The 27123-nt window shown below is 38.6% G+C and overlaps 15 protein-coding genes across 15 annotated transcripts; 4 read left to right on the top strand and 11 right to left on the bottom strand. All coding sequences in view use genetic code 12, as the record gives it.

The window, feature by feature from the left end:
* Positions 1-257: 257 nt before the first annotated feature.
* On the bottom strand, positions 258-1733 carry NDH51 (Ndh51p; the record flags this gene model as incomplete). The annotated part of the gene is made up of 1 exon (XM_067695016.1): positions 258-1733. The coding sequence occupies one exon, from the start codon at positions 1731-1733 to the stop codon at positions 258-260; it is 1476 nt and encodes a 491-aa protein (XP_067550655.1).
* A 246-nt stretch (positions 1734-1979) lies between these two features.
* On the bottom strand, positions 1980-3679 carry I9W82_000631 (uncharacterized protein; the record flags this gene model as incomplete). Its single annotated transcript, XM_067695017.1, has 2 exons — positions 1980-2084; positions 2168-3679. The coding sequence occupies 2 exons, from the start codon at positions 3677-3679 to the stop codon at positions 1980-1982; spliced, it is 1617 nt and encodes a 538-aa protein (XP_067550656.1).
* A 263-nt stretch (positions 3680-3942) lies between these two features.
* On the top strand, positions 3943-5169 carry KTR2 (mannosyltransferase; the record flags this gene model as incomplete). The annotated part of the gene is made up of 1 exon (XM_067695018.1): positions 3943-5169. One exon carries the CDS (start codon positions 3943-3945, stop codon positions 5167-5169), a length of 1227 nt encoding a protein of 408 aa, XP_067550657.1.
* A 232-nt stretch (positions 5170-5401) lies between these two features.
* QCR8 (ubiquinol--cytochrome-c reductase subunit 8) lies at positions 5402-5689 on the top strand (the record flags this gene model as incomplete). Its single annotated transcript, XM_067695019.1, has 1 exon — positions 5402-5689. The coding sequence occupies one exon, from the start codon at positions 5402-5404 to the stop codon at positions 5687-5689; it is 288 nt and encodes a 95-aa protein (XP_067550658.1).
* Positions 5690-5748: 59 nt separating this feature from the next.
* Positions 5749-6801, bottom strand: ERG20 (bifunctional (2E,6E)-farnesyl diphosphate synthase/dimethylallyltranstransferase; the record flags this gene model as incomplete). Its single annotated transcript, XM_067695020.1, has 1 exon — positions 5749-6801. The coding sequence occupies one exon, from the start codon at positions 6799-6801 to the stop codon at positions 5749-5751; it is 1053 nt and encodes a 350-aa protein (XP_067550659.1).
* Positions 6802-6963: 162 nt separating this feature from the next.
* On the bottom strand, positions 6964-8229 carry I9W82_000635 (uncharacterized protein; the record flags this gene model as incomplete). Its single annotated transcript, XM_067695021.1, has 1 exon — positions 6964-8229. The coding sequence occupies one exon, from the start codon at positions 8227-8229 to the stop codon at positions 6964-6966; it is 1266 nt and encodes a 421-aa protein (XP_067550660.1).
* Positions 8230-8603: 374 nt separating this feature from the next.
* Positions 8604-9164, bottom strand: RPL17B (60S ribosomal protein uL22; the record flags this gene model as incomplete). The annotated part of the gene is made up of 1 exon (XM_067695022.1): positions 8604-9164. One exon carries the CDS (start codon positions 9162-9164, stop codon positions 8604-8606), a length of 561 nt encoding a protein of 186 aa, XP_067550661.1.
* Positions 9165-10778: 1614 nt separating this feature from the next.
* I9W82_000637 (uncharacterized protein) lies at positions 10779-13733 on the top strand (the record flags this gene model as incomplete). The annotated part of the gene is made up of 1 exon (XM_067695023.1): positions 10779-13733. One exon carries the CDS (start codon positions 10779-10781, stop codon positions 13731-13733), a length of 2955 nt encoding a protein of 984 aa, XP_067550662.1.
* Positions 13734-14152: 419 nt separating this feature from the next.
* On the top strand, positions 14153-15643 carry I9W82_000638 (RMR1 family protein; the record flags this gene model as incomplete). The annotated part of the gene is made up of 1 exon (XM_067695024.1): positions 14153-15643. One exon carries the CDS (start codon positions 14153-14155, stop codon positions 15641-15643), a length of 1491 nt encoding a protein of 496 aa, XP_067550663.1.
* Positions 15644-15722: 79 nt separating this feature from the next.
* On the bottom strand, positions 15723-18566 carry SNU114 (U5 snRNP GTPase; the record flags this gene model as incomplete). The annotated part of the gene is made up of 1 exon (XM_067695025.1): positions 15723-18566. The coding sequence occupies one exon, from the start codon at positions 18564-18566 to the stop codon at positions 15723-15725; it is 2844 nt and encodes a 947-aa protein (XP_067550664.1).
* A 290-nt stretch (positions 18567-18856) lies between these two features.
* On the bottom strand, positions 18857-19492 carry RPB4 (DNA-directed RNA polymerase II subunit; the record flags this gene model as incomplete). The annotated part of the gene is made up of 1 exon (XM_067695027.1): positions 18857-19492. One exon carries the CDS (start codon positions 19490-19492, stop codon positions 18857-18859), a length of 636 nt encoding a protein of 211 aa, XP_067550665.1.
* Positions 19493-19905: 413 nt separating this feature from the next.
* YAK1 (serine/threonine protein kinase) lies at positions 19906-22167 on the bottom strand (the record flags this gene model as incomplete). Its single annotated transcript, XM_067695028.1, has 1 exon — positions 19906-22167. The coding sequence occupies one exon, from the start codon at positions 22165-22167 to the stop codon at positions 19906-19908; it is 2262 nt and encodes a 753-aa protein (XP_067550666.1).
* A 909-nt stretch (positions 22168-23076) lies between these two features.
* On the bottom strand, positions 23077-23541 carry TIM17 (protein transporter; the record flags this gene model as incomplete). Its single annotated transcript, XM_067695029.1, has 1 exon — positions 23077-23541. One exon carries the CDS (start codon positions 23539-23541, stop codon positions 23077-23079), a length of 465 nt encoding a protein of 154 aa, XP_067550667.1.
* Positions 23542-23879: 338 nt separating this feature from the next.
* On the bottom strand, positions 23880-25928 carry TPO5 (Tpo5p; the record flags this gene model as incomplete). Its single annotated transcript, XM_067695030.1, has 1 exon — positions 23880-25928. The coding sequence occupies one exon, from the start codon at positions 25926-25928 to the stop codon at positions 23880-23882; it is 2049 nt and encodes a 682-aa protein (XP_067550668.1).
* Positions 25929-26203: 275 nt separating this feature from the next.
* Positions 26204-27058, bottom strand: I9W82_000644 (uncharacterized protein; the record flags this gene model as incomplete). Its single annotated transcript, XM_067695031.1, has 1 exon — positions 26204-27058. The coding sequence occupies one exon, from the start codon at positions 27056-27058 to the stop codon at positions 26204-26206; it is 855 nt and encodes a 284-aa protein (XP_067550669.1).
* Between the last annotated feature and the right edge of the window lie 65 nt (positions 27059-27123).

Raw genomic sequence — 27123 nt, forward strand, 5'->3', positions numbered from 1 at the left:
AAAGAACTCTGTGTACTAACGAACTTGGTGTCCTTTTGGTGCAAAAAAAAGTAGGCGTTGCGTTGTGGAAAAAAAAAGAAAAAGAAAAAGAAAAGTTTGATCTGTTAGCGCACAATTAGAGAAAAAAAAACAGTTTCTTCAGATTGCTTTGTACCAGATCTCTCAATCACGATTGAAAGTTCACTTAAAGCTAAACTGTATGAATAGTATTTTATTTAGCTAGATATAAATAAGAATCAGTTACATATATCCCATACCTAGTGACCATGTGGTATAGGGTTATCAACAACGACACCATCTTTAACTTTACCTCCATCAATCCATCCACCGTATTGAACTGGTCCCAAATCTGCATGTTTCTTTTGATATGCATTTATTCTGTCAACCATTACAGGTCTGAATGATTTAATTAACCCTTGCACTGGCCATGCTGCTGCATCACCAAGAGCACAAATGGTATGACCCTCAATCTCTTTCGTCAATTCAAAAATCATATCAATTTCTCTCTCAGTTGCTTGTCCTGTTTGGAATCTATCCATCATCCTTTGTAACCAAGTTGTACCTTCACGACATGGAGTACATTGACCACATGATTCATGCTTGTAGAAATGAGCAAATCTTTGAATAGCTCTTACTACATCGGTTTGTTTATTCATGACAATAACGGCTGCGGTACCCAAACCAGATCCAACATCTCTCAATGCGTCATAATCCATCAATACCGTGTCACATGTCTCCTTTGGCATGATAGGAACTGATGAACCACCAGGTACAACACCCAACAAGTTGTCCCAGCCACCTTTAACACCACCACAGTGCTTTTCTAGTAATTCTTTCAATGGTATCGACATTTCCTCTTCGACTGTACATGGCTCATTAACGTGTCCCGATATACAGAACAACTTTGTACCTGAGTTTCTTTCACGGCCCAATGCGTCAAACCATGCTCCTCCTCTCCTTAAAATAGTTGGGGCAACTGAAACAGTTTCAACATTAGCAACAGTGGTTGGTCTTCCGAATAAACCTACACCAGCTGGAAATGGGGGCTTCAATCTTGGCTTACCTGCTTTACCTTCAATAGACTCAATCAAAGCGGTTTCTTCACCACAAATATATGCTCCCATACCTCTGTGTACGTATATATCGAAATCGTATCCTGATCCACAAGCATTTTTACCTATTAAGCCGGCTTTGTAAGCTTCATTTATAGCATTTTGTAGTATAACAGTTTCGTTGTAAAATTCACCTCTGATATAAATATAAGCAGCAGTAGCATTCATTGCTCTACCTGCCAACAAACATCCTTCAACTAATTTATGAGGGTCCTTTCTGATAATTTCTCGATCTTTACATGTACCAGGTTCACCTTCATCCGCATTGACAACCAAGTATCTAGGTCCAGCATTCTTCTCCCATCCAGGTGGGTTCATGAATGACCATTTCAATCCTGATGGGAATCCAGCACCACCTCTACCTCTCAATCCAGATTTTTTCATTTCATCAATAATCCATTTGTCACCTTTCAAGATAATTTCTTTTGTCTTGTACCAATCTCCCATCTTTTGTGCTGATTTCAAATCATGTCCGTAATTTTCATAAAGGTTTTGGAAAATACGATCTTGGTCCTTTAATCCTCCGTGGTGTCTGTTTGGATTTGCTGCTGGATCTGCAGTTGTTGCCAAGTTACGAATTGAAGCCAACTGGCGAGGCCTTATTTTGAAATTGCGAAGCATATTCTTATGTGACGTAGCGTGATTCAAATATTAATGAAGATGATATATGTAGTAGCCTCTATCAATAATACCGTTACTTCAATGTATAAACGATGAACACTTCTAGTCTTACTGAAGATGCTTTTTTTTTTTTTCTTATTCGGAAGTTTACTTTTGCTTAACTATGAGAATTATTTTTCTGTGTCTTTAGTAACAGGGATTTCCCCAAATTCTATTGGGTGAAATTAACAAGAAAATGGTAGCACCTCACAAATCCATACAAAGCTTTGCAATTTCAACGATTACATCACGAATGCAAATGGTGGTAGTATTGTGCTCGGCAATTAAATTCCCAATGGCTATACTTGGCAACTTACTGATACGTCGGCAGCTTAGTTCATTTTGCTGTAATGGTCAGTAAAAGGTTACAAAATGAAAAGTGAAATCATACATACATGACAAAAGTTTGCAACTTGCTGCAACAGTGATGAAATCTCCAGTTCCTTCAAATCACCTTTTTCAAGCTTGCTCCTATCAAGACACATTCTTAATACTTTTTCAATCTCGATGATGCCAGGATTTTCAAATTTGAAAACCCGAAAAGCTCTATCCGCCACAGCTGTATCCATGCTGCTTATCATATTTGTTGTTGCTATGACCACTAAATTTGGAAACACCTTTAGTCGGTCCAAGTATGTGATAAGGATATTGACAATCCTCAACCCGTCAGAAACCTCGTTGTTGCTAACTAGCCTCTCCCTACTTGTTGCAACAGTCTCCAACTCGTCCATTAGAAGAAACACAAAAGACGACGGGTGGCGGAGAAGCAACAGCTCAATCGATGATAGTAACGACAGAAGCTTTTTGGGAGATTCGCCAAAATACTTTAAGAAAATTTCGCCTGTTGAAAACTCCAAGAATATTGATGGGATATACGTATCGAATTTCTGGACTCCAATTGCAAGTTTCTGAAAGAGTGCTTTTGCAAGCGATGTTTTTCCTGTCCCAGGCATCCCTTCAAATATGAGAAAGTTGCCAGCTTCAATCTGGAAGGTTTTCGATCTTAAAACACCGTTGCAGCAGTTCAAAATGGACAGCTTGAATTTTGCACCCAAAATTATATTTTCCCAGCTGTCAAGGAGATTCTCTTGTGGGAGCATGAGAACTTTAAATGCCGAGTTTGTGGATAATTCAATCTCGTCAACCATTGCGTTTACCTCCTCAAAGGCTTTCAATCTAGATTCTTTTTCAATCAAAACATTGTGAACAACCTCCGTTTGTGTGGTATGAATGAAGGAAGCGTCTTCAAACTGTTGTGTCATGTCATCAACACCAAGATTCACATTCGATGCATACAATCCATCAACCTGAGTTGGTATTGAGTAAAAGCGAAATTGAAATTGCGTTGAATCATCAATTGAAAGGATCTCCGGTATGGCTTTCCGTTTACGCATTTCTTCAATTAATCTGCTAGCTGGAGAATTTGGTGTTACCATTTTCTGAGTTGTTGCAAATAACGAAGTGACGGCAAATTTGGTTTTAAGGATTTGCTCGACTTCTGCGGTGAGCAGGATACATTTAGCGTTGGGTGCGGTTTCATTGTAGTGATTGGTTGGTACTATCCTGCTCACACTCCCAGCTACAATAGCTTTCAGGATAGGAATTGACAACTCCGTCAAGTGGTGTTGAAAGTAAGCTTGTGCAAACTTGTCCGACGACATCAATTCACTTTCAGTTTCCTCTTTGGACAACAAGGACATTTGTACATCCTCTGTGGTAAGGCTCAATGGGTTGTCAATCAGTATGTTCTGGACATTGCCACGCAAATAATTGACCAAATGTAACTCCAACACCTCTTGCAATGCGGCACTCTGCAGACTGTAACATTTTTGTCTCCCCTCCTTGTATTCAAGGCACATTAACGCCAACCACGGTTGAAGACAACATTCAAACACTACTATTGTCATGTTCTGTGTAGCAGTGTAGTGTGAAAAAGTGGTTGCCAATTTTTCCTAACGAAAATTCTTTGTTGTCTGAATATAAAGACTCATTTTCTGGAATATCCCCTCAATAGGTATATCTATTCTATGTTTGACGTGTTTGACTTTCTCTGAAGGATCTTGAGAACTTTTGCAGTTGGGTTGAAGCCGCATATTCTCTCCACTTGCAGAAAACACACACAAAAAGTTTGTTGATTTCACAAGATCCAATTTAGATCAGCTTTGTCTACATGTTTGGCATTTCAACGGCATTGGTAGTGGCAGCAATTGCCATAAATTACTATCTTGCATTAACATTCAGACTGCAGAATGCTCTACCGAAAGAGTCCACATATACATATAACCCACTCGCTAAAGGTCAGCCCAAGTTAGGAACCAATTCATATTTACGAAAACATTTTCCACCAAGAAATTTGGAACAAATTGGAAAAGAAAATGCTACTATGATTATGCTTGTACGCAATGGAGAGCTAGAAGGTGCACTCTCTTCAATGCGTTCATTGGAGGATAGGTTTAATAGAGAGTATAAATATCCGTGGGTATTTATGAATGATGAACCCTTTGATGAAGAATTTGTTGAAAAGACAAGTCTAATGGCAAGTGGTAAAACCTATTATGAACTCGTACCAGCGGAGCACTGGCAGCCTCCACCGTATATTAACAAGACCAGATTGGAAGAGAATTTGAATACTTCAACAAGTGTACTTTATGGGTTTCTGAGATCATACAGGAACATGTGCCACTTTTATTCCGGATTCTTTTATAAACAAGAACGATTGTTGAATTATGAGTGGTACTTTAGAGTGGACCCTGATGTTGAATACATGTGTGATTTCCAGTACGACCCATTCCAGCTACTACGAGAGAATAATAAAATATATGGATTCACCATTGCCATTACTGAGTTTGAAAACACCGTCCCCACACTTTGGCAAAATGTTGAAGCATTTATGGAGAAATATCCCAGTCTTATCCATCCCAACAATGCCCTCGAATTTTTGACAACTCATGAGACTACAATTACTCATTTCATGTCCTTCACAGAGTCTACATCGAGATACAACCTATGTCATTTCTGGTCCAACTTCGAAATTGCAAACCTAAATTTCTTCCGAAGCGAAGCATATGAGACATTTTTCAAACATTTGAGTGAAGCTGGCGGTTTCCATTACGAGAGGTGGGGGGACGCCCCGGTACATACAATCGGTCTCTCTCTTCTAGCTGACAAAGACCAAATTTACCACTTTGAGGACATTGGTTACTACCATGCGCCATTCTTGGCATGTCCTCATTCTGAAGATATCATGGCCTCTAAAAGATGCATTTGTAAACCAAGAGATGCGCATCATGATATGAATCGCACAATTGATGTCAATGCACATAGTTGTTTATCACGATGGTGGAAATACGGAGCCGGAAAAACATTTTTGAATGATGCAGACTACCGTCGGTGGTAGGGTATGTTACTGTTGAGCATATATCAAGAGTGTTAACTCTGTCTGTTTGAATTGTATACTTCTATTCTTATGTTCCTGTATATAAACATTCTTCTTATCCAATGACAGTGTTGAAAAATTGTATTAGCCATTCTTTCTCTCTCTCTCTCTTAAGCAAAAGAAAAAAAATAAAAAAGAAAATTCAAAAGACCTTTCAATCACATTACAACCAAAAACCATTTACTAATCAAACATGGCTGGTCCACCACATCCACACGCTTACATGGGCTGGTGGGGAGCTCTTGGATCCCCCAAGCAAAAGTACATCACTCAATATACCATCTCCCCATACGCTGCCAAGCCATTGAAAGGTGCTGCTTACAATGCTGTCTTTAACACATTCAGAAGAGTCAAGAATCAATTCTTGTACGTTGTTATTCCAGCCGCTATCGTATACACCATCTTTGACAAAGCTGAAAGCTACAACGAATACTTGTACACTAAAGAAGGAAGAGAAGAATTGGAGAGAGTTAATGTATAGATGTTTTGAGGAAATACATATTTAAAAATTCAGACTAAAGGAAGATGTTGAGTGTATGCCTATTTAGATCTCTTATATACCTTGTTTAAGAATGCGGTCAAGACACCCTTTTTCAAACCTCTTGACTCATCAATTTGGTCAATTTGTTGTCTCAACTTTTGTACAATGGATTCTTCATAATCGTGATAAATCTTTTCAATACCCATGTCTTTAAACAATTGTTTACACTTGGCTTCTGATTCGTCATCTTTCTTTCCGTAGTTGTTGTCCAACAATTTTCTTTGTTCTGGGGTTGCGTGCAACAATGCTTGATTAACAACCCAAGAACATTTGTTATCCTTGATGTCAGTTCCAATCTTACCAATTTGCTCTGGAGTTCCAAAACAGTCCAAAAAGTCATCTTGGATTTGAAAGTACTCTCCAAGAGGGATCAACACATCTTTTACTTGCTTCAAGTCCTTTTCGTCGTTGATTCCAGACATATGCATGGCCAAAGCAACTGGCAAATAAAATGAGTAGAAGGCAGTCTTGAAAATAACAATGAATGAATGTTTTTCCAAAGAAAACTTGTCCAAATCAACATGCTCTTCATCGGCAGTGACTAAATCCAACAATTGACCCAATTCAGTTTGGAATGTAACCTCATGGAACAAGTCCAACAAGTCAACATAGTAGGAATCCTTACGGAAATGTTTTCTCAAAATCTCATATATAGCTCCATCTAGCATAAACGAGTCATTAATGGCGATGTTGCCAACACCTTCTTTCAAGTACCAACATGGTTGGCCTCTTCTGGTTTTCGACTGATCCATCATATCATCAGCAACTAAAAAGTAGGCTTGTAAGAGTTCAATTGCCCATCCCAAAATAGCAACCTTTCTGTATGTTTCATCATCCAACTTATCCGCAGTGGTGTTGTTTAAAATAGCATATGTGTCGACGACCGATAAACCACGGTTTAATTTTCCACCAGGTGTATTATAGTTTAAGTTGTTTTTAAACCAAGTGATTGCCTCTTGTGGCATCTTGTAGGAAACAAGAATACCTGTCAATTCATCGACAATTCCTTCAAAAACGTTGACAAATCTAGTCCTTGCTGCTTCTTTGGACATGTTTAGGGATAATATGTTTCTAATGGGTAGGTTGAAAATTTTAAAAATCAAAAAATTTAAACGACGCGAATATTTACGAGCGGCTGATTTCAGGCCCACAGCCGAAAGTACAATTGATAAAGCTTAGTTTCACATTTACTCTCCTATTCAGTTCTATAGACATTACCTCCTGGAACGTTTACTCTTTCCTGGTCTTGAAGACTTTCCCTTCATTTTCTTACTGGAAAATCCAGAGATATCAGCAGATGAAGCAGCATCATTCTTTCTAGATCCACTCTTTTTACCACCCTGACCATACTTGGCGTTCTTGGCCATTCTCTTTCCGTTCACTTTTCTCCTCTTGTTGTCACCACCACGTCCTGAGTTTTCCTCTTTCGTGGCTTCTTCTAAAGCAATTTGAAAATCATCGTCATTGCTAATTTCATTGGCACCCCTCTTTTTCTTCAAGCTCTTGATTTTCTCCAAGGTCTCCTTCTTTTGCTTGGCTCTTTGTTGTAAAGTTTCGTGTTGCACTTGCTTACCAAATTTCTTCAACTGCCTTTGCTTCTTTGCATCTTCTGATGCCTTCTTGTTAGCAGCCTCGCTCAACAATTTCGTCTTTAATTTATCCATATGTTCATCACTCTTGACCATTTCTGCAAAATAGTCAACTGGACGGGAGAACGGCACCTTAAGCTTGAGTAAAGTAGTTCTGGCTTGTTTAACTGCATCCAAACCTTGTTTGTAAAATGCCAACTCTCTCTCAGTGTCATCATATATATCTTTGATCTGGGTTTCAGCATTTTCTGCGCTCATAACAGATTGATGTTCAGTAAATGAATGCTTTTCCCAAGGAAGCTGGATTCTTGCTAATGATTCTCTTAAAGCTGCCATGTTGTTTATCGTAAGCTTGGTGTGTGGTACAATGTCGGCATCGGAATCGTAGTCCACGTCAGATAAGGGCACATCTTCTTGAGCTTCTTCTTCTTCTTCGTCGTCATCTTCCTCCTCTCCCTCATCTTCTTCTTCATCATCATCGTCATCTTCTTCTTCATCATCGTCGTCATCACTTCCATTGATATCACTTTCACTCTCACTTGCAGCTAATTTTTCCAAGTCCAACTCATCATCTTCTTGTTCTTCGCCATCTTCCTCCTCTTCTTCCTCTTCATCTGAGGCTTCCTCTTCCTCTAATTGAGCTTGCAACTTCTTCAATTTTCGGAGTTCTTTCTTTGATAATGCATTACTCTTGTACTCGTCTGATTCTCCGCTAATCTTCTTCAAAATTGGTTTGGGTACAACAGTGGGTGTAATCTTCTCCTCTACTTCCTTCATATTTAAGTCCTTGGATTCAGCATTCTTCTCTTTTTTGTTTTTGGAGGTCGTTGGGTCCTCCTTGGTTTGTGATCTGTGATGCTTAAGCTGTTGTTTCAATGTGCCCCTACCCATTTTTGGCTAAAACGTAAAGTATATATGAAAGGTTCAAGAGATGCCCTTAAAAAGAAAAATTAATTCACAGCGATGAGAGAGTAAAACATGCGCTACCGTCTGCATTCAAACATACCGAACAAAATACAGCACTCTATGTTACAGAGATTTGTTCTAACTGGCATCTTTAACCTTAGATTACAGTATTTCTCCAAAATTGATATTAATAAACTCTTGGACTCACTACACAAATCTTACAATACGTTTCCTTAAAAACAAATTCGTCCAAACATTGCAGGTCTCTTTTTCGTTAACCCTTGTATTAAATGTACAAACTTTACTTAAAGAATTCTCTCATTCCTCACCCTCTCTTGAACACAGATTCGACTTCACGCTTAAGCTGAAGCAGTCAATCTTCTTTGAGATGCCAATCTTCCTCTTTGTCTAGCATTTAATCTAACGACCTTCTTGTCAGTAGCTTTTTCGACGACATCATCTTCTTCAGTCAAGGTCAATTCAATGTGGGAAGGACTAGATTGGTAAGCGTTTATTCTACCGTGAGCTCTGTATGTTCTTCTTCTTTGTTTTGGGGCTTGGTTGACTTGGATGTGGGAGATGGTCAATTTTTCAGTGTCTAATCCCTTAGCTTCAGCGTTGGCTTGAGCGTTTCTCAACAAGTCTTTGATGAAGTTAACGGATTTGGCTGGCCATCTAGCTTTAGTAACACCAAATTCTTTACCTTGACCGGTTCTACCAATAGAGTGGTTGAATCTTCTGAATGGAATGGCTCTTTGGTGGTCCAAGACTTGGTCCAAGTATTGTTGAGCTCTGGTCAATTTCCAACCGTTGATGGCTTGTGCAGTTTCTCTGGTGTTCTTGAATGAAACTCTCAAGTAAGATCCACGAGCAGATGCTGATTTAGCTGGGTTGGATGGGGTGGCAGCGTAACGAACCATTGTTGATGTGTCTGATAAGTTTGTTGTAATGGAACTACTATCAGTCTGAAAATTTTATAAAAATCAAGTGGGATTTTTTTTTTTCTCTCTTTGGTGGCTTTCACTACTGTGCACATTAACTATGTAGATGGTAGCTTTAATATTTCTGTGTGCGCACTTAAATAAAATTATGATCTAGGGTTACAGCCCTCGTGATGAGAAAAGGCACTTTCTAGTGAGACTCCCAATACAAATGCCAACCCATAGATGCAGACACAGCATTTTCAAACCAAAACAACCAAGAAATTGAGCTTACTGTGTATTGCTCTACAAATTATATGTTTTGGCGTCACTGAAGTTTTGAAGACCTCGTATTACCAGTGAACAAGCCTGGTAATCACTTGTTGATTAAGAAGCCGTTTTGTACTTGCCGGAGCCGACAACACAAAATGAGAAATGTGCATTTAGGATGGTAATAGGCGGTAACTTGAATCTCTAAAATCGTTCAAAGTCTTATCTCGATGCGAGGCTTGGTGAAAGTAAATGATAAATCAAGAGTAAGTTATATTTGTTTGGGGTCCTTAACTCATGTTTTCGTACTACAAGTTTATACCAAATATCACATAAAATATTTTTGCACCCAAATTATGAAAAAAAAAAAGGTACCCATTTTCAATAGTTGTGCAAAATAAGTGGACATAGGCCCACATTCATCTTCTCCGCTTAACGTTATGAGTATTCTTGGACAATGTGATTCTATTTCATTATCATTCAAGTCAACTCAATTTGAAAGATTACTTCAACGAATCAAGATCAAGAGAACAGAGACGAGACAAAAGTACAATTTAAGATGAAATTTCTGATTCCAATTATACTCTAATGCTTTCTCTGTGATTCCATCTAATGGTCTTGCCAGTGCTGTCGTCATCAAAACTGCGAATCAGTTCGCCTCAAGACTTCCATGTTATTAAACAATTTGCATTGAAAGCATCATTGCTAAAACAACTATAAAGTGTTTGCTACATCTTTGTCGCCTAGGCATGAAGGTAAACGCGTGTACCAAGTCTTCAGTAATTTGCAATCAACTCCTCATTGGGGCGTGCACTTTTGCACAATTACACACGACCAGCGAGAGCGAGAGAGACCGACACGAACGAAAAACTGAAAACAACCCAAAGAGGTTGAACCGAATACAAAAACTACATCAAAAATCTAATTCCTTGCATCGATCCAGAGCATTTTGATAAATTTCCTTTAACAAGTGTTTTCTACTGGTTTAACTTTGGAGTCTAGGTGCTGAAGATTTTTATTTTTTTTTTCTGATTATTGTTTAAGTGAATGCCTTAGACAACATTATACATTTTTGATACTACAACAACCGAACCCAGATTAAAAACATTATCGTAACTGCTGATATATAAAGCAAAGGCGTTATTGGAATTGAAAACATCTTAATTGCACACTTCAGCGGACAGACTAACTTTCACAGTTCTACCACACTAGTATCTTAATTGTTTTCAACCAGCAATCTTCACGACAACAACAAAGGTATTAAACTACAGCCGGTTTTATTAACTATCCAAAACTAGCTACCATAAGCTCATTTATTCATCACACAACCATCCTTCATATACCATGAGTTCCGTACCAAATGATGAAAAGATTAGGCAAGCAGAGGAAATAAACGAGGAAGACCATGGTTCAGATTCAAATTCAGTTCCCTCTCAAACAATCACAGAAAACGAAGATTATCAGGAACCTGGGCAAGAGGAGCAACAACCTCTAACGACAGAACGTTTAGATCAAAAGCAAGTGCAGGAGATGCAGAAGTTGAGATCGAATAGCGCGCAAGACGTACCACCAGATTTGGAACTGGAATCTTTAACTCATTTGAATGCAGAAGATGTGAGTAGTAGAGGAAAGCATGATATTAACTTAGAAGCACCTGCAGACAGTGCAGCAAATGCCGATAATAAAGTTGATAGAAATGGCAATGAGAGAGATGCTGAACAAGTTGAGGAGAGCAACAACTTGCGGATTATTGAAGGGGAACACGAGGAAGTGAAACAAGACGAAAGAGAGGATCCAGGCATTACTGAAATTGAAAAGCAGGATAATGAGGATAATTACATCCATTCGAAAGATCAACAACTAGAAGCAGACGCCATTGTAGACGAACAACTACCTACGATACCAGCGGATAAAGTCCCTAAGGACGAACCATTTGAAGATAAAAACCACATTGTAGAAGCAGTGACGAGTGAAAGTTCACACGATAATGGAAATAATAGCGAACAGAAAGATGTGGAAACGGAGCAAGAACAACAAACAGAAGCACCTACGGAAACACAATCCAGCAAAGCTCTGGAAGAAGGTGGCGTAAAGCAAAGTAATGAGGAGGTAAATCCCCCATTAGCGGATACTCCCTTTGGTGGTGATGATGACCAGCATAGCAAAGGTACTCAACAACAAACAGGTGATGCAATGGAAATAGACCATCTGAATGAATTTGCTACAACTGAGGGCATGAAAGAGTATAACCAGGAGGAATTGAACCAAGAATTGGGTGAAGACGAAAATTTAAAATACACTCAAGGTGACGACCCTGCATTCGATGCTGATTTCAACGCAGATGAAGACGTGAATTCAAACGACAACTTTGACAGCTCGTTTTTAATGGGAGACGCCAATGATGCATCCAATGATGAAGATTCAAAAATGCAAGATGTGCAGCCTGAAGAGGCTCCTCAAGTGAAGAAGGAGCCTGTCCTGACCATTACAGAAAACCAACATAGTATACAAGGCGTTGATTCAATCCCACCACAGGCTCCAACAAACGATCATAATTTACCATTTGGTGGTGCAAATGTAACTGAAGGTAACGACTTTGTACCACCAGAGTCTGGGGTAAAATCTAAAACAAATTCGTTGGCCGGTGACGATGAAGATCAGGAACCTATTGTGGAAGAAGAACTTGATGACGTTGAAAAGACGGCACCCAAAGTTAAGCAAACTCATTTGATTGTAATCCCGTCTTATGCAAGCTGGTTCAATATGAAAAAAATACACAGAATCGAGAAGGAGTCTTTACCAGAGTTTTTTGATTCCAACCATCCTTCGAAATCGCCAAAACTTTATGCCAATTATAGAAATTTTATGATTAATTCGTACAGGTTAAACCCCAATGAATTTTTGACATTGACGTCTTGTCGCCGAAACTTGGTGGGAGATGTGGGTACTTTAATGCGAGTACATCGGTTTTTGAACAAATGGGGATTAATTAATTATCAGGTTAAACCACAATTCAAGCCGGGGTACGCCATCGAGAAATTGCCAAACGGACTGCTGGTAGATTTGCCTTACACAGGAGACTTTCATGTCAAGTTTGATACACCAAGGGGTCTCTTTCCATTTGATACTTCTAGGATTCCACCAGAAAGGGTCGATATCGAGAAATTAAAAAGTCTTGTGCAGAGCGATATTCTGCCACACGCCAAGATAGAGAAAAATGGAGACAATAGGAAGCACTCATTAAGTGACGAGAATGTGCGTAAGACCAATGAACCAGTACCGAAGAAGCAAAAAATTGATGGCTGGAGCGACGAAGATGTTAGTAATTTGGTTAATGCAGTCAAGGCACACAAGAATGACTGGTACCAAATTGCAGCAGCTGTTGGAAATAACAAGACTCCACAGCAATGCATACTCAAGTTCTTGAAGTTACCTATTGAAGATAAATTCAATCCAATCACAGATAACGATACAGGCGATATCAAACTTTTAAAATATGCCTCAAGCTACCCAGTCAATTCGATAGACAACCCAGTGTTGGCTAACTTGATATTTATGACCAGATTAGTTGATAGCGAGGTTGCCAAAGCGGCAAGCGAAGCTGCAATCAAGGCAATGGATGCCACAATTCGGCAAAAAATAGTGAAGGTTTATGGAGAAAAAAAAGACAAAGTTGAAGAAGGGAAGAGCAATAACGTTTCGGATCTGGAAATCAAGCAGGATGAAGATAAGCAGGTAGAAAAGTCTACCCAAAATGGTCACAAGGAACAAGACGATGAAGAAGGTGAAGCAATTGCCACCACCTTTGGTATTGTCGGCGCCCGAAGCCATCTTTTTGCTAATTACGAAGAGCGAGAAATGCACAAGATCAGTGCCAGCATCATTAACCATGAATTGTCAAAGGTTGAAACAAAGTTGGCAAAAATTGAAGAGTTGGAGAAAATTTATGAACGTGAGAGACAAAATTTAGCAAGACAACAAGAGGAAAATTTCGTTGATCGTTTGGCATTGACTAAATCTACCCTTGACGTTATTAAGAAGCTCGAGGATGCGGCTCTGTATTTGGAATCCAAGGAAGCAAGTGAAAACAACCAGTTTGATCAGGAGAAATTCAAGACTCTCGTGTCTGAAGCCAGAGGCTTGATATACAAACCTACAAAACAGCTGGTGGAGGAAGTTGATACACTGAGTGACGAGAAACCTGATTACAAAAAGCACGATTCAGAAGAACTCGGGGCTGATGATTATAAGCCATTGTCATTAACATCTCCTCAAAATTTTACTGTGTGGGCACCTTAGGAAGACTCCACATCCATGTATGGCTTTTGTTTCTCACTTTTTTTATTCTACAGATAGAACTTTCTTAGTTGTATATTTTACCTTTGAAATTGTATTATTTTATCAAATGGTTTACCCTCTGGTGGGAATGTTTTTGCGTGTAAAGAAGTCAATAAATGTGGAATGAGACAACCAGAAAAAAAATTAATGAAAATAACAACCCACCTGAGGTTTGCTCTTTATAACGAGCTTTAATCAACAAAGAACATCAACTATACACACTCTACATCCATCATTGACTCAGTCGTGGTACGTAAAAGTTGTTAAATTCTTTATCTACTAACTTTTTGATTAGATTCATTAGAATACACTGCATTTCTATAACAGTGTGAGAATTCGTTTACAGCACAACGCCCATCAGAGCAGAATTATCTAACATCATGAGCGAGAGCGCAAATCCAAATACTGAACACGGGGAGGCTTCAGAAAATCCGGCTTTGCAAAATGTTTTCACAGGTTCGATAAATTCAGAAAATTCTTCTACAGCTAATTTCATAGATTCAAATAGTATTGCTAGCCACGATCAACCAGAAATAGTGGTTACCGATGATCAAGGGGGTGCAGGAAATAATGGAAGCGGAAATATAAAGCAAGTGGCTACTACAGAGTTTTCGGAAAGTAATGAGGCAGTGGAAGGAGAACCACAGGTTGAGCAAGTAGAGGTGGCCGTCAGTGCTCCAGAGGTTAAGGTTGACCAAGTAGAGGAGACCGTGAGTGCACCAGAGGTTTATGCAGCGGAAGAAAATATTAGACAAGAAACTGAAGAGGGAAAAGTTGAAGAAATTAAAGATGTCGTGGGCGAACGTTCCACTGAGACTCACGAAGGCGAAGCTGAAGAACAATTGGAATATGATGAGGAAGAAGAAGAAAAAATCGACGAAGAACATGAAAAAGCACAACCACAGTCTACTACAGAGGGCGTCAGTGCGGAACAAGAACGTGATTTAGACTCGACAAATGCAGGAAATAGGGAAGATACGGTCCAGGAGGAATCGTCAACAAACGTCAACACCGAGACTGATGACTTGGAATCTCAACACAAACCAGAAGACGTGAAGCTTGATAGTGAAGCAGCCATTGCCCATTCAAGCAGCACTGCTAATGGAGAGGAGATTATCTCTCGTGAGGAGGGTAAGGGTTCTATGAATGAAGTAATCAGCACTGCAGATCAAGAAGGTGACAAGAGCGTTGAAGCAACCAATGACTCCGAAGTAATTGAAGTTGTAATGGCAAATGGTAAAGAGGAGGAGATTGAACTAGACGAAACTGTACCTAACCCAGATGAAGATAAGCAATATGCCAAACTTGAGCAGAACCCTAATGAACATTTTGACGAGGGAATGGATGACATAAATACTTTGGTCGAAGATGTGCCAAATTTGACAGAAAAAGCAGATGTCAAGATTCCAATATACTTGAAGCACAAGAACTCACAGTTTCTTTTATTTCGCTCAGAGAGTCATGATGAACCAAATCCAATTTTCGAAGATGAATCAAGCGAGGATATTTCTCTCGAGGAGTTTTTTGGAATATTGCGCACGGTTCCCGAATTTAATTTCCAATTGGATGAGGAGATTATACTTTCAATCCCTCAATTTGGTGGCATCTCGGTAACTGAAGACAACGTCTATTGCAAGGATCTCCAGCTATCTGATTTTTTCGATGTGTATCACAAATTATGTGACTGTACAACTGAAAAGGAGAAGGTACCGAAACAATTGGATTTCAGATTGACGACTCAACCTCGTTTTATTATGAGGTATAATAGCTTAGTGGATAGCATAAAACAAAAGCGTGGTTTTGAAAACATTTCAAATGTGGATTATGCTGACGATGAAGTAGAAGAATCAAGAAAGAAGAGGAAACTATGAATTTATGGAACCTAGATAGAATTTTATGCTATATAGCCGGAAGAAATAAAGCACCCCCCGCCCTGTTCAAAAAACACTCTTAAAGTACCAAGTCGCGCTCCTTCAATCTTGAATAAAGCTCTGAATCTATATACTTTTGTAAGGTGGGTTCACCCGTCAAATCTTTCCTCTTTCTAGTTTTGAGTAGGAAATCTCGCGACAAAGACTCTTCCGGAACCGCTTCCAATGTAGGCAACGGACAAGTAGTATCAAACGGGTCACCAGGTACAATTTCCCAATGAGAAAATACCATTGACATTGACACCTTATTTTGAGCATGCAACTTTACATCCGACTGTAAACCGAAACTATCAATAACAGGAACAAATCCTTCAACGTGATAAAATGGTGTACCTTCGATCGGTTCTTGCTTGCCAAAGTGTCCTCTTCTAAGCTTGAAAATTTCTCTAACGATGCGAATAGCCTTGTAGGGGCATACTGCATCCACCTTGTATATTGGCTCCAAAAGTCTTGGCTTTGCAGTTAATAAGCCAGTATAACAAGCACGACGTACCAAGGGGATAATTTGCGCTGCATTTAAAACAGACAGTGAATTCTCACCAAATTTGGCTTCAAGTATCTTAAATTTGACATTTCTAATTGGTTCATTAAACAAAGGGCCCTCATTGACGCTCCATTTGAAACCAGACACTATCAATGGTTTCAATTTCAAAAGTTGGTCTTTATCAGTTTCCCCATCTAAACTATCATCGAGCAAAATATCAGGTCCAATTAAATCGTCGGGCCCAAATGACCACACTGATCTAGCAGCCAAAGCATCCCATCCAAATTTATTTTTAAGAATAGATGACATTTCCTTTTTGCTTAAGTGAATATCAATCAACTTTTTTTCAATTTCAAAACTCAATGCAGCATCATTTACAGGCTCGGCAATAACTGAAATAGAAACTTCTCCATTTGAAGTAGCCACGGGTATTTGAGTGAATGATTGGGCGATACATGTCTCAGAAAAGATTGTCATTGGATCACTAACTCTAATTTGTAGTTCGTTGTTGAAAAAGAGTCTCAAATCATGCAATACACAATCCATGTAAAATTCACCAGGCGCAACAATGGTAATTTCACCATTTTCTTCAACACGGAAAACCGAGGACAAGTATGACCTAGAGATTTTGTCCAACCCTTCAAGAAGTAAGGGTCTATCATTTGGGTTCATAGGTTCAACAGCAACCTTCAACACTGAAGTGACAGCATAGTTGGGAATTTGAAATGCTGGATCCTTTACATTATCATGTGATACAATTGTAGCGCCCTTTTTGATACTAGAATCGATATCGTCAATCAAGGCTATAGTGTTTGAGATGCTGTCTACTGGCACATTGTATCTACCACCAGGTAAGTATAGTTGTTTAACTACAGCATTAATTTCTCTAACCTCTTCATCATCCCCTTCTTCAACATACACCTTGATATGATCTCCTGCATTAAGCTGCCCCGAGTAAATACGCACTAGTGCCAAAAAGGATTCACCATTTGGCGATTCAACAAATTTGCTAACTTTACCTAGTAATGGTGCGTCTTTAGCATAAGTACAAGAAGGTGTAAACGACTCCGTTATAGAGTCAACGAATCCGGTATCGTGTTTGAATACCGCCTTGAATACCGATTTTAAAAGAACCTTGACATCCTTTTTATACTCAGATTTAGGCACAGATGCTCTAAAGTTGTCCCATAAAAGTTTTGCTAAATCTTTATGAGGAGGCTCTGTAGTTAGCACATAAATTGCAATTTGGTATACCGTCTCCAAAACAAACTTGACAAAAGTGTTTGGGTACTTCCCACCGTTGGAATTCGTCGTGATTTCATTCTTTTCATAGTTGTGGAAATATTCTCCCCATAATCTTTCTTGAAACTCGTCTACTTGCACATCAGGCAGTTGGGTTTTTGCATATAGCCTGGCAAAACTGCTCAATGTGAATGAAATACCAAATTCAGCTGAAGCAAAAATGACATTATTCAAAGTGGGTGATAGCATTTTAGTGTTATTGTTATTTTCATTAGTATTTCTGTCAATATATTGATTCACGTCGTCAATGATGTTGAAAAGCTTCAAATATGCGTCTTTTGGTGGTAGTCTTAGTTCCAATATTAGTCTATCAATTTTGTTCAACACAAGTACTAAAGGCAAATTGCGTTGAATAATCTCATTCAATAACAATTTATCTTTATAATTCAACCCCATCACTGCATCAACTACCAAGATGGCACCATCGCTTAGCTCGAGACCGGCTACAGCCTCATCGCCAAAGTCAGCATGTCCAGGTGTATCTAATAAACTCAACACAAAAGATCGACTTCTTGAATCAGGGAGCATTAACGTAATTGGTGAAGTCTTTATTGAAGCTTCTCTCTCAATTTCCAATTTGTGATTATCCAAGTATCTCAAAGGTTGTGAATATCTTGAATGATTGGACTTTCGATCACCTTCCACGAGTGTCTTTTGAACTAGTTGATCGACAAATGAGGTCTTTCCCGATTGAAAATTTCCCACAATACATACATTTCGTATTCTTTCAGGAACTTCATGTATAGTGTTTACCATATATTCTCTTGAGTATGTCAACTGTGGTAAATTCTCATCATTTATAACCATTTTCATCCTTTTATCTAGTTTCGGTGCAATTACGGGAGCACTATGTGAAAAGTCGGTGGGAGTGACATATACTATCTCTGCATCTTCTGTAGGGACGTTGCTCTTCACTAGCGCTGTGTGTTGACCATGTTCATCTTGATTGTCAGTGTGCACCAATTCTAGTCCACTTGACTCCACCGCGTCTTGTTCTTGGGTTTCCGTCTCCAAGTCTGACTCGACTGGCTCGCCAATCAAGTTTCCAAATTCATCATATAACTCCTCGTCGCTCATTGAATAAAGTAAAACTGCTGTTGTTGTAAATTCTAAATCTGCGTTTGTTTTTTTTTTTTTTGTGCTCATCTGAACTAGACTTCAGAAATCGGAGATATCTAGCAAAGCAAAAGAAGAATCAGAGAGGCAGCACAAGACGATCTACATCATCTCACTAAGTCCTACGATATGACACTTCCTCATTCATTCTAATCAATAGTATTAATACAAACTTTTTTTTTTTTTGTTTCTTTTTTTCACTTATTTCTCCGCAAAGTTTAGAGACAAGAAAGCCTGCCCCATTACCTATTCTACGACAACGTTTGGTATTTTCTCAACTCAGTCAACAAACTTTGCAATTGCACATCAGAGACTTTATTCTGTAAGCTCGGTATCAAACTTTTCGCTTCTTCGGAATCTTCACATTCTAAAGTTCCCAACTGAGCAATTTCAAAAGGATGCAAATACTCCTGACAATGTTCATTAAAATCATTAAGAAGCTTTTCAACCGTTTCACAACTTGACCTATTTTTAAACCTAGCAAAATTAGTTAAATAATTTAACGTCTTGTGTATAATTTCATTCAGATTGGGGCCAGCTAACTCCATATTAGAAATCTCATCTTCTTTGGTATTATTCAAATCGTCATCGTCATCGGAATCAGAATTCATGGCGTCATCAGACCCCACTTGTGATGACAGTTGAATACCACCACGGCCATTCTTGGGTTTTTGATTCTTCTTTCGTTCCTTCAAAGCGGCTCTAATTAACAATCTGGTTTCCGATAGATTAAGCGCTATTAATTGTTGCTCTTCTCCCGAGTTTGTGATCTGAGTTAGCTGAAATTCTGGTCCTAGTTTTAAAACTGCTGCATTCTCTTCGTCGTCGATATTTTGGGTAGCAACTTTCCTCCTTCTGACTCCCAAGGCACTTGTACTGACATTCATTGGAAATGTATAGATTTATGTGAAAAATTTGGCAAGTGAGTTGTGTTGTGATAGAACCTGCTTATGATGCTAATATTCTTGATGCTGGATGACTCTGACTTTGATTACGATTGAGCGTTAAATTAATAAGTCAATAGTATATTCAGATAAATTAAATGCTTGATTAGATCTAGGGAATTAAAAATGCTGCACAAAGTATACAGGCATATATATATGTAAAAAGATATCAATGATTGGCAAGTGGTCGTTGATTAGATGTGATGCTTGGTGAAAAGGAAACTGTCGTTTGGCACACTAGCTGAACAAAAGCGTTTGAAAATATTTCTTTGTTAAATTTTTTTATTTTTTTCATCGATTTCTGAAACATTGCACACGACCATACCAAATTACCAAAATACCAACTACAATATTCCTTATACCGTTGACATCTCAATCGATTTCACATCTTGAACAAATGGGTGCTTTAAAGCCTCCTGTGGTGTCAATCTTTCCAAAGGATTAAGATTGAGAACTTTCGTTAAGAAATCGACTAATAACAACCGCTCTTGACATTCTTTCTCAACCATCAGACTAGTCATCTTCTTACTTGGAAGCTTGTAGTTTAGTATTATATCCTTTAACAATTTATGTTTAAAGTAATTCTTATTGGGTTGTTCCTTTTTGTGTGCATGACTCGACCCGCTTTCCATTTTTGCAACCTGCAAGTCATGGGTGTACTCTTCAAAAGTTTTAATTTCGTAGGTTGGCTTACCATCTGGTTTATCACTAGGTATTTTCTTGAAAAAGTTTAGCGAGTTACGTCCTACTTCAATCATATGCCTGGGAGGAGGACCCAACATGTCAACGATTTTCCAAATTTGATTATATTCAGAAGTGCCTGGAAACATAGGCAATCCAAGGAAAAACTCTCCAACAATACACCCCAAGGACCACATATCAATGGATTCAGTATACGGTAAACCAAGAATAACCTCGGGTGATCGGTAAAATCTTGACTGAATATAGGTATAAATAGTCTGTCTTGTAAAACAAGCCGATCCAAAATCAATCACTTTAATATTCGGTTTATCAGGTTGACAAAGCAAGATATTTTCCGGCTTCAAGTCACAATGAATCATTTGAAAATTTTTGAGCTGAGCCATTGCATCTAGCAATTGTTTTGTGAGAAGTTTTACCAATTTCATACTTAATCCCTGGAATTGGTTCTGCTTAATCAATTCATAAAGATTCGAAGCCAAAAGCTCAAACACTAAACATAAATGTTCCTTATGCATAAATGTATCCAATAACCGAATAAAACTCTTACCGTCACTATTATTGTTTAAAAATTCAAGCAACCGCACTTCTGTCAAGGACTGATTCATATATGCTGGTTTCGATTTGATCACCTTAACAGCACAAACAGTCTGATTAATCAAATTTTGACATTTGACAACTTGACCAAAGGTGCCTGACCCTAATAAATCGAGAACCATATATTTTCTACCTTCTTCACTTCCAAGAATATCATTGACATAGAGAATGTAGTCGCTTTCTTCATTGTCGTATCCATTGTTGAATTTTGGGTCCAGAGGCTTTGTCAAAACTCTCTTTGGATTAGTTGATTTTGAATATTGAAACTTTCTTGGCTGGCAAATACTATAGGACTCAGTCAAGTAAACTGATAATGCATTGAGGGGCGATATATGCACAGAATTAACAGAACACCGCCTGTACTTGGGTTGTTGATGAATCTTGGGACAAAGTTCTAACTTGTTGCGAATTTTTCTCGCCTTGGGCGCGGGCTTTCTGAAGTTTGTAGACTTTTGTTGCTGTAGTGCTTGCTGGTATTGTTGATATTGCACTATGGATCCAGACCTCCTTGCTGGTGATGCGTAGTATTGACCGGTCTTGCTATCATATGCAGGAATTGCCTGTTGTTGTTGTTGTTGGTAGTAATGATTAGGCATAACCGCCACTGAAGACCTTCGGTTCGCGCCACTAGCCCCTGGCATCATCCCAGGTGCCATGTTTGGGTTCATAAATTGGGAAAGACCTGGTGCAACGCCTTGCACGAGGGATGAATCAGCGTTATACATATTTGCTCCTCCTTGTGGCACCAATGCGGGCCCAGCCCTATTCTGTTGATTATACCCATATGGGTGACTATAAGTTCCATCCACAGCTGCAGACATTCTGCGATCACTGGGATTATTAAGTGTTACCTCAGGGTTGGAAAAGTATTGCGTAAATGGGTTATCAGCACGTGTTGGCGGATGTATATAAGGCGATACTTGAGGATTTGTGGCATTTGTATTTTCATTCTCATAAGTTGTCAGAAGCTGGTTCGTAAATGACAATCTCTTATTCAAAGGTGGTGGTTGGTGTTGCTGTAATAACGGTATATGATGCGATTTCGTAGGAGATTGAGACATGACAGACGATGACGGGGATGATGCAGCCGATGACGAAGTATTCATGGAAAACCATGGATTGCGAAACCCTGGAGCTTGGTTGGACTTGTATGCCTGTTGCGGTAGATACGACTGGTCTGAGACCTGTAAGTCATTGTTGTTTGGCTTTCCATTGGGGTATTGCTGTTGCTGCTGTTGTTGTTGTTGTTGCTGATTTGGTGGTGGTAAATGCCAATTTCCACCTATTGAATTGTGTCTGTAATTATAATTATTATATGACATTGTGGTTTCAAGTGTTGTAGTTGATTGTATGCTTTCAATACAGTTCTGTGCTTTACCCTTATGATGATAATTGGGTAATAGTCCTGTGGTGTTGAAAAGCTACTGATGCAGATGACGTTCAAACGATCAGTGTGTGTGTGTGTGTGTGGTTGACTTTCTTTTTGCTCGCCCCTCAACAAAGAAAAATTAAATTCTAAATTTCTGGTGTTTTAATTAGGGAAATTCGTAAATTCAAAATGCATACAAGATCCAAAAATGTCGGCCCCAAAAAAAAAAAAAATTCAAAACGACAAACTTTGAATAATAGAAGGAGTACTATTGTAACTGGGTAATATGTGTTGGGTATAAAACGAAGGATGTGTATTCCTAATTAAAAAGTAATATACTTAGGTAGAAGATTGATACAATTGTTTTCTTTTTTTATAAGAAAGGGGGAATTTAAAGGGAATTGTGTGTGTGTGTGTGTGTGTGTGTAAGATTACTCAGACACATAGCAAAAGTGAGAAAATGAGACAAAAAAAGAGGGGAAGAAGCAAAAACTGATTACTTGGGGAAACTCCACCAAAAAGCCAAAGACAAAAGCAAATATATATTCAAATCACTCTTTTACTGATCATCACAGTCTTACTCTCTTGGCATTGTATTGATAAATCTTTGTATAAGTTATACATCTTATATTAGTTAATCGTTTCAAGATGGAACCGGCTCACATAAAAGACACTCAGTTCAATCTACATCTGCCACAGAGTTTCAAAATGCATTTACCGCATATCCTTTTCATGGCCAAATAAATGGTCCTCTCAGTATCGTTAATCTATAACCAACCATTATATAATTCTTTTACATTTTGTATATATACAAGTTCTTTCATTAGCATACAAACGACTCGCCCTCCCCGTTTTTCTACTCCTAGGCAGCAAGTTTAGTAGGTTCTTCAGGATATACTGGAGCCATAGTAGGTTGAGCTTGTAATCTTTGCATCATCATACCAACACCTTCGAAAACACCCAAAAGACAAGCACAAGTAATGGCAGAATTCCTCGTATGTTTCCATCCACCTCTAATAGCCAAAGCACCACCAGTGAAAAACCCAGCAATAACGGCATTCCATGCATCTTCTCTCTTACGTACAGCTTTAACTGAACAATCAAATGTTGAAAATAAACCACCCCAAACACCAAAATTACCACCAACTACTGGAGCTCTAGCTTTGATTGCCGAAAGTGCACCGTATCCTCTTTCTCCATGTGGTGAGTTTCTGAAACCTTTTATACCGTGCCATACGCAACCACCAATGACACCCATCGCGAAAGCACCACCGAAATCATTGAGAATGACAATTGGACATGGATCTCTAGCGTGATCTGCAGACATTATAAAGTAGTATGGTTATGTATATGTGTGTATATTTGAAGCGTAAATGATAAATGGAACTACCGAAAAAGGTTCCTCTAGATGTATATTGATATTCCTTCTAGGCTATTCCCAGTGGCTAACCTGAACCGAAATTTTTTTTTTTTTGTAATTTTTTCAATGCAATTTCTTTTTCTTCTTTGAGAGGCGCTATGTGCAGGTCAAACAAAGAGTTGCAAAAAAAAGACTCACTACATATACACCAGGTTAATCAAAATATAAACTCTCTATAAGTACCCAATTAACAAATCTATATACACTAAAAGAACATTGAACGTTATGAAGTGAAAAAACTTTGCTCACCTTGGTTGGTCTTGCGATGCATCTCCAGCCTCAAATAATACTTCATTATCACTCTCGGTGGATACTTCATTCAGATCTTCATTGGAGTCATATGAAGACGGTATTGACTTTGGTAATCTCTTTCTCCCTAGTCCTGCCGAGCTGGAATTTCCTTCTAGTAGATGGTAAGTCTTCTTTCTATGAGCAAGAGGAGGAGGTGCGTACTTATTCTCAAACTCTTTCAGAATATCACTCTCGTTGCTAGCACCTTCTTTTCCATGTTCATCTCGTTTGTCTTCATCCTCCTCCTCATCATCATCATCTCCAACAATAAAGTCATCCAAATCTTTTCTTCCATTAGCTTCCAAATTATTCAACTCAAAATAATCAGTCTCAATTTCTGGTCCAGTAAATGTCTTTGAACCCCAAGTTACATACCCCAATGTAGCAAACCCTAAAAATAAAACCAAAACAACACTAGCATAATTCATTTTGCGCCAAGTTAAGTTTCTAATCACTGGGGGCACACATAGTATGAATATGGAAAGAATAATCCAAAATACTGAGACTCCATTAACAAACCAACCGAAAAATCTCAATCTAAATGCAGCTCCTTTAATCTTTTGTCGCTTGTTTAACATTAGTAGGAAAATTGGGATTCCATTTGCCACTGCTAAAGACACTACTGCGGCGCCCATAAATGCATTGAATGCAGATCTTGAAATAAGCGATAGGAGCGATAACACAGCACAAACAATCATTGACAAGAATAAGGCATTTCTAGGAATTGTATACTCTTCAACTGAATTCACTTCTGTCCAAAGATGTGCTTTTGGAAGACCGCCATCACGAGCCAATGCAAATGTACTTCTAGATGCCGTGGTTAGTGATCCTATACTTTGAAATATAATAGTTCCAATCATCAAACACGCCATGAGAAAACTTATAAGGTAAGATTCAGTTGAAAGCTTGAATATAATTTCAATTGGCATAATGTTTGTATCTCCATCCAACAAGAGTTCAAGTTCTGGTAAGATTGTCAATATAGGGATTATGAAAATAACACCAGTTAAACTTGCCATTAATATAGCACTAATGACCCCCTTGGGCATATTCCTTTCTGGGTTCTTAACTTCATCAGTAATGGAAAACAACATTCCATATCCAGTCAAGGTAAATGATGAACTTTGCAATCCAACAATGAATGCCAACGGATCCGGCCATCCAGAACGTGAGTTATCAAAAGTTGTCAATATCTGTTTAATCGAATTTGTTCTCTTGGCATAGAAGATAAGCAAGATATCTATGGCCAAAACGGTATAAATGGTCCACAATATACAAGCTTTGTTGATTTTTTCCAAATGTTTGGAGAATTTGAAATTGATGAACCCAACAAGGGCAAGAATGATGAAAAATACCCCCAATACTAGAAACTTATCCTCCTTGTAGACAAAGTCCTTTAATCCGAATATAGACAAGATAAATTGAGATCCTGAAAACATGATACTGATTGCATACGTCCAGTTACCAATTAAGAGTAACCATCCAGTAATCCATGAGCTAATTAGTGAATACTTTTCACTGCTCAATAACGCACTAAAATGGTAGACACCACCAGCAGTTGGATATTTCGAAATGATTTCACTCAAACTTAGTACGACAAATAACGACATTACACTAACAACAACCCATCCATACAATACAGTGACATTTGCTCCATCCATCAAAGAGATCCATAAAGTAGACGATAGTCCAAATGGAACTCCCATAACTGAAAATCCCAACCCAATTACCGAAGTAACCGTTAATTTCCGTTCAAGCCCCTGTTTGTACTTGAAATGTTCAATTTGTTCAATTTCATTATCTGCTAAAAGCTCAGAATCCATTAAGGATTCAATAAACCTCACGGGTCGTGAGGACTGTATGTCCTGGAACAAATGGGATGCATATGAAGGCGGTTCCTGTGGTTGAGATGAGGAAGACGTTGATGCGCGCGGAGAAGAAGATGATGGTTGAAAAGTTTCGTCCTGTTGTGGATTATTGCTTGTTGGTGGGTTGGGAGCCATTGATGTAGGTAGTATTGCCATAGTGGTCCCCACAGAACTCTTTCGGTTTTGCTTTGGTGTGTGACTTTTTAGTTTCACTGGGGAATCTGAGCCTTTTTTTAAAGAACGTGCGTTGGTGAGAGGTGCTGCTGTGCCAGTCGGAAAATCTCGCATTTGCCGATAATGTGTAACTTTTTTATTATGGCGCTCAATAGAAGATTTGATTTGCTAGAGAGAGCCCATGGGTTCATGCTTGATTGATTCTATACATCTATGTGCATATGCTTGTCGTTTCACTAAAAGTCAAAATCACTGTCATCATCCTCATTTTCAACTGTTTCCTTTGATCTTGCTAAAACTGGCAAACTTATACTGTCCTCTCCTCTGACATTCACATTGACCAAATTTTCCAAATTTATCGCCGCCCCAATAGCATTCCTATTCTCCTCGTTCGTTAGATACTTTACTATATCATTTACATTATCAACCAAGTCATCAATCGACCAATTTGTATAGCCAATTTTGAGTGAAATCACATCACCTATATTTGTAGTTGGTACAAATGAGGCATTCCCCACAATGGATTTAATTTGCTTATAAACATACTGAACATCACATCTATCATCCTTGAGCTTATTCTGTTCTGTTCTCCTTAGTTTTACCGATGGGTCAGGTTTTGCCATTTGAAGCATAAATGGAACTTTCTTCTTTCTCAAGTAAAATGTAGAACCCAACACATCAGGAAGAAACTTGTGAACTCTGTTATCTGCCACTATTATATCATTCTCCTTGTACATTTTAATCAAAGATTTCTGTGACTTTGCCTTCAGTTTAAGTTTCTTAAAAGATATAATTTCATTAAATGCATCTTCGGTAGGTGTATCCTTGGCCATCAAGATTTCTCGGTAATAATTTGCAGGATCCTTGGAAATGAAAAGTATAGCTTTGTTTGAGATCTTGTCGAGCTTATGAGATAGAGGAATCACTCGAGGTCTGTAATCTTTGGATTTTGCCAATTTTATGTTGACATTAATTGTGAGATAAATTGCAGCCGTGGGACGCCCTTCTGACTTTTGATGACTAATCAATGCTGATAGTGATGTACGTGCTTGGTTATAAGCATCTGTGCCTAAAGCAAACTCGCTTGACATGGGGTAAAAGGACTAAAGGTGAAAGCGATGGGATGGGATAGCACATCTCACACAAAAAAAAAAAT

This window comes from Candida metapsilosis, assembly GCF_017655625.1.
Source record: "Candida metapsilosis strain BP57 chromosome Unknown scaffold1, whole genome shotgun sequence".
Lineage (NCBI taxonomy): Eukaryota > Fungi > Ascomycota > Pichiomycetes > Serinales > Debaryomycetaceae > Lodderomyces > Lodderomyces metapsilosis.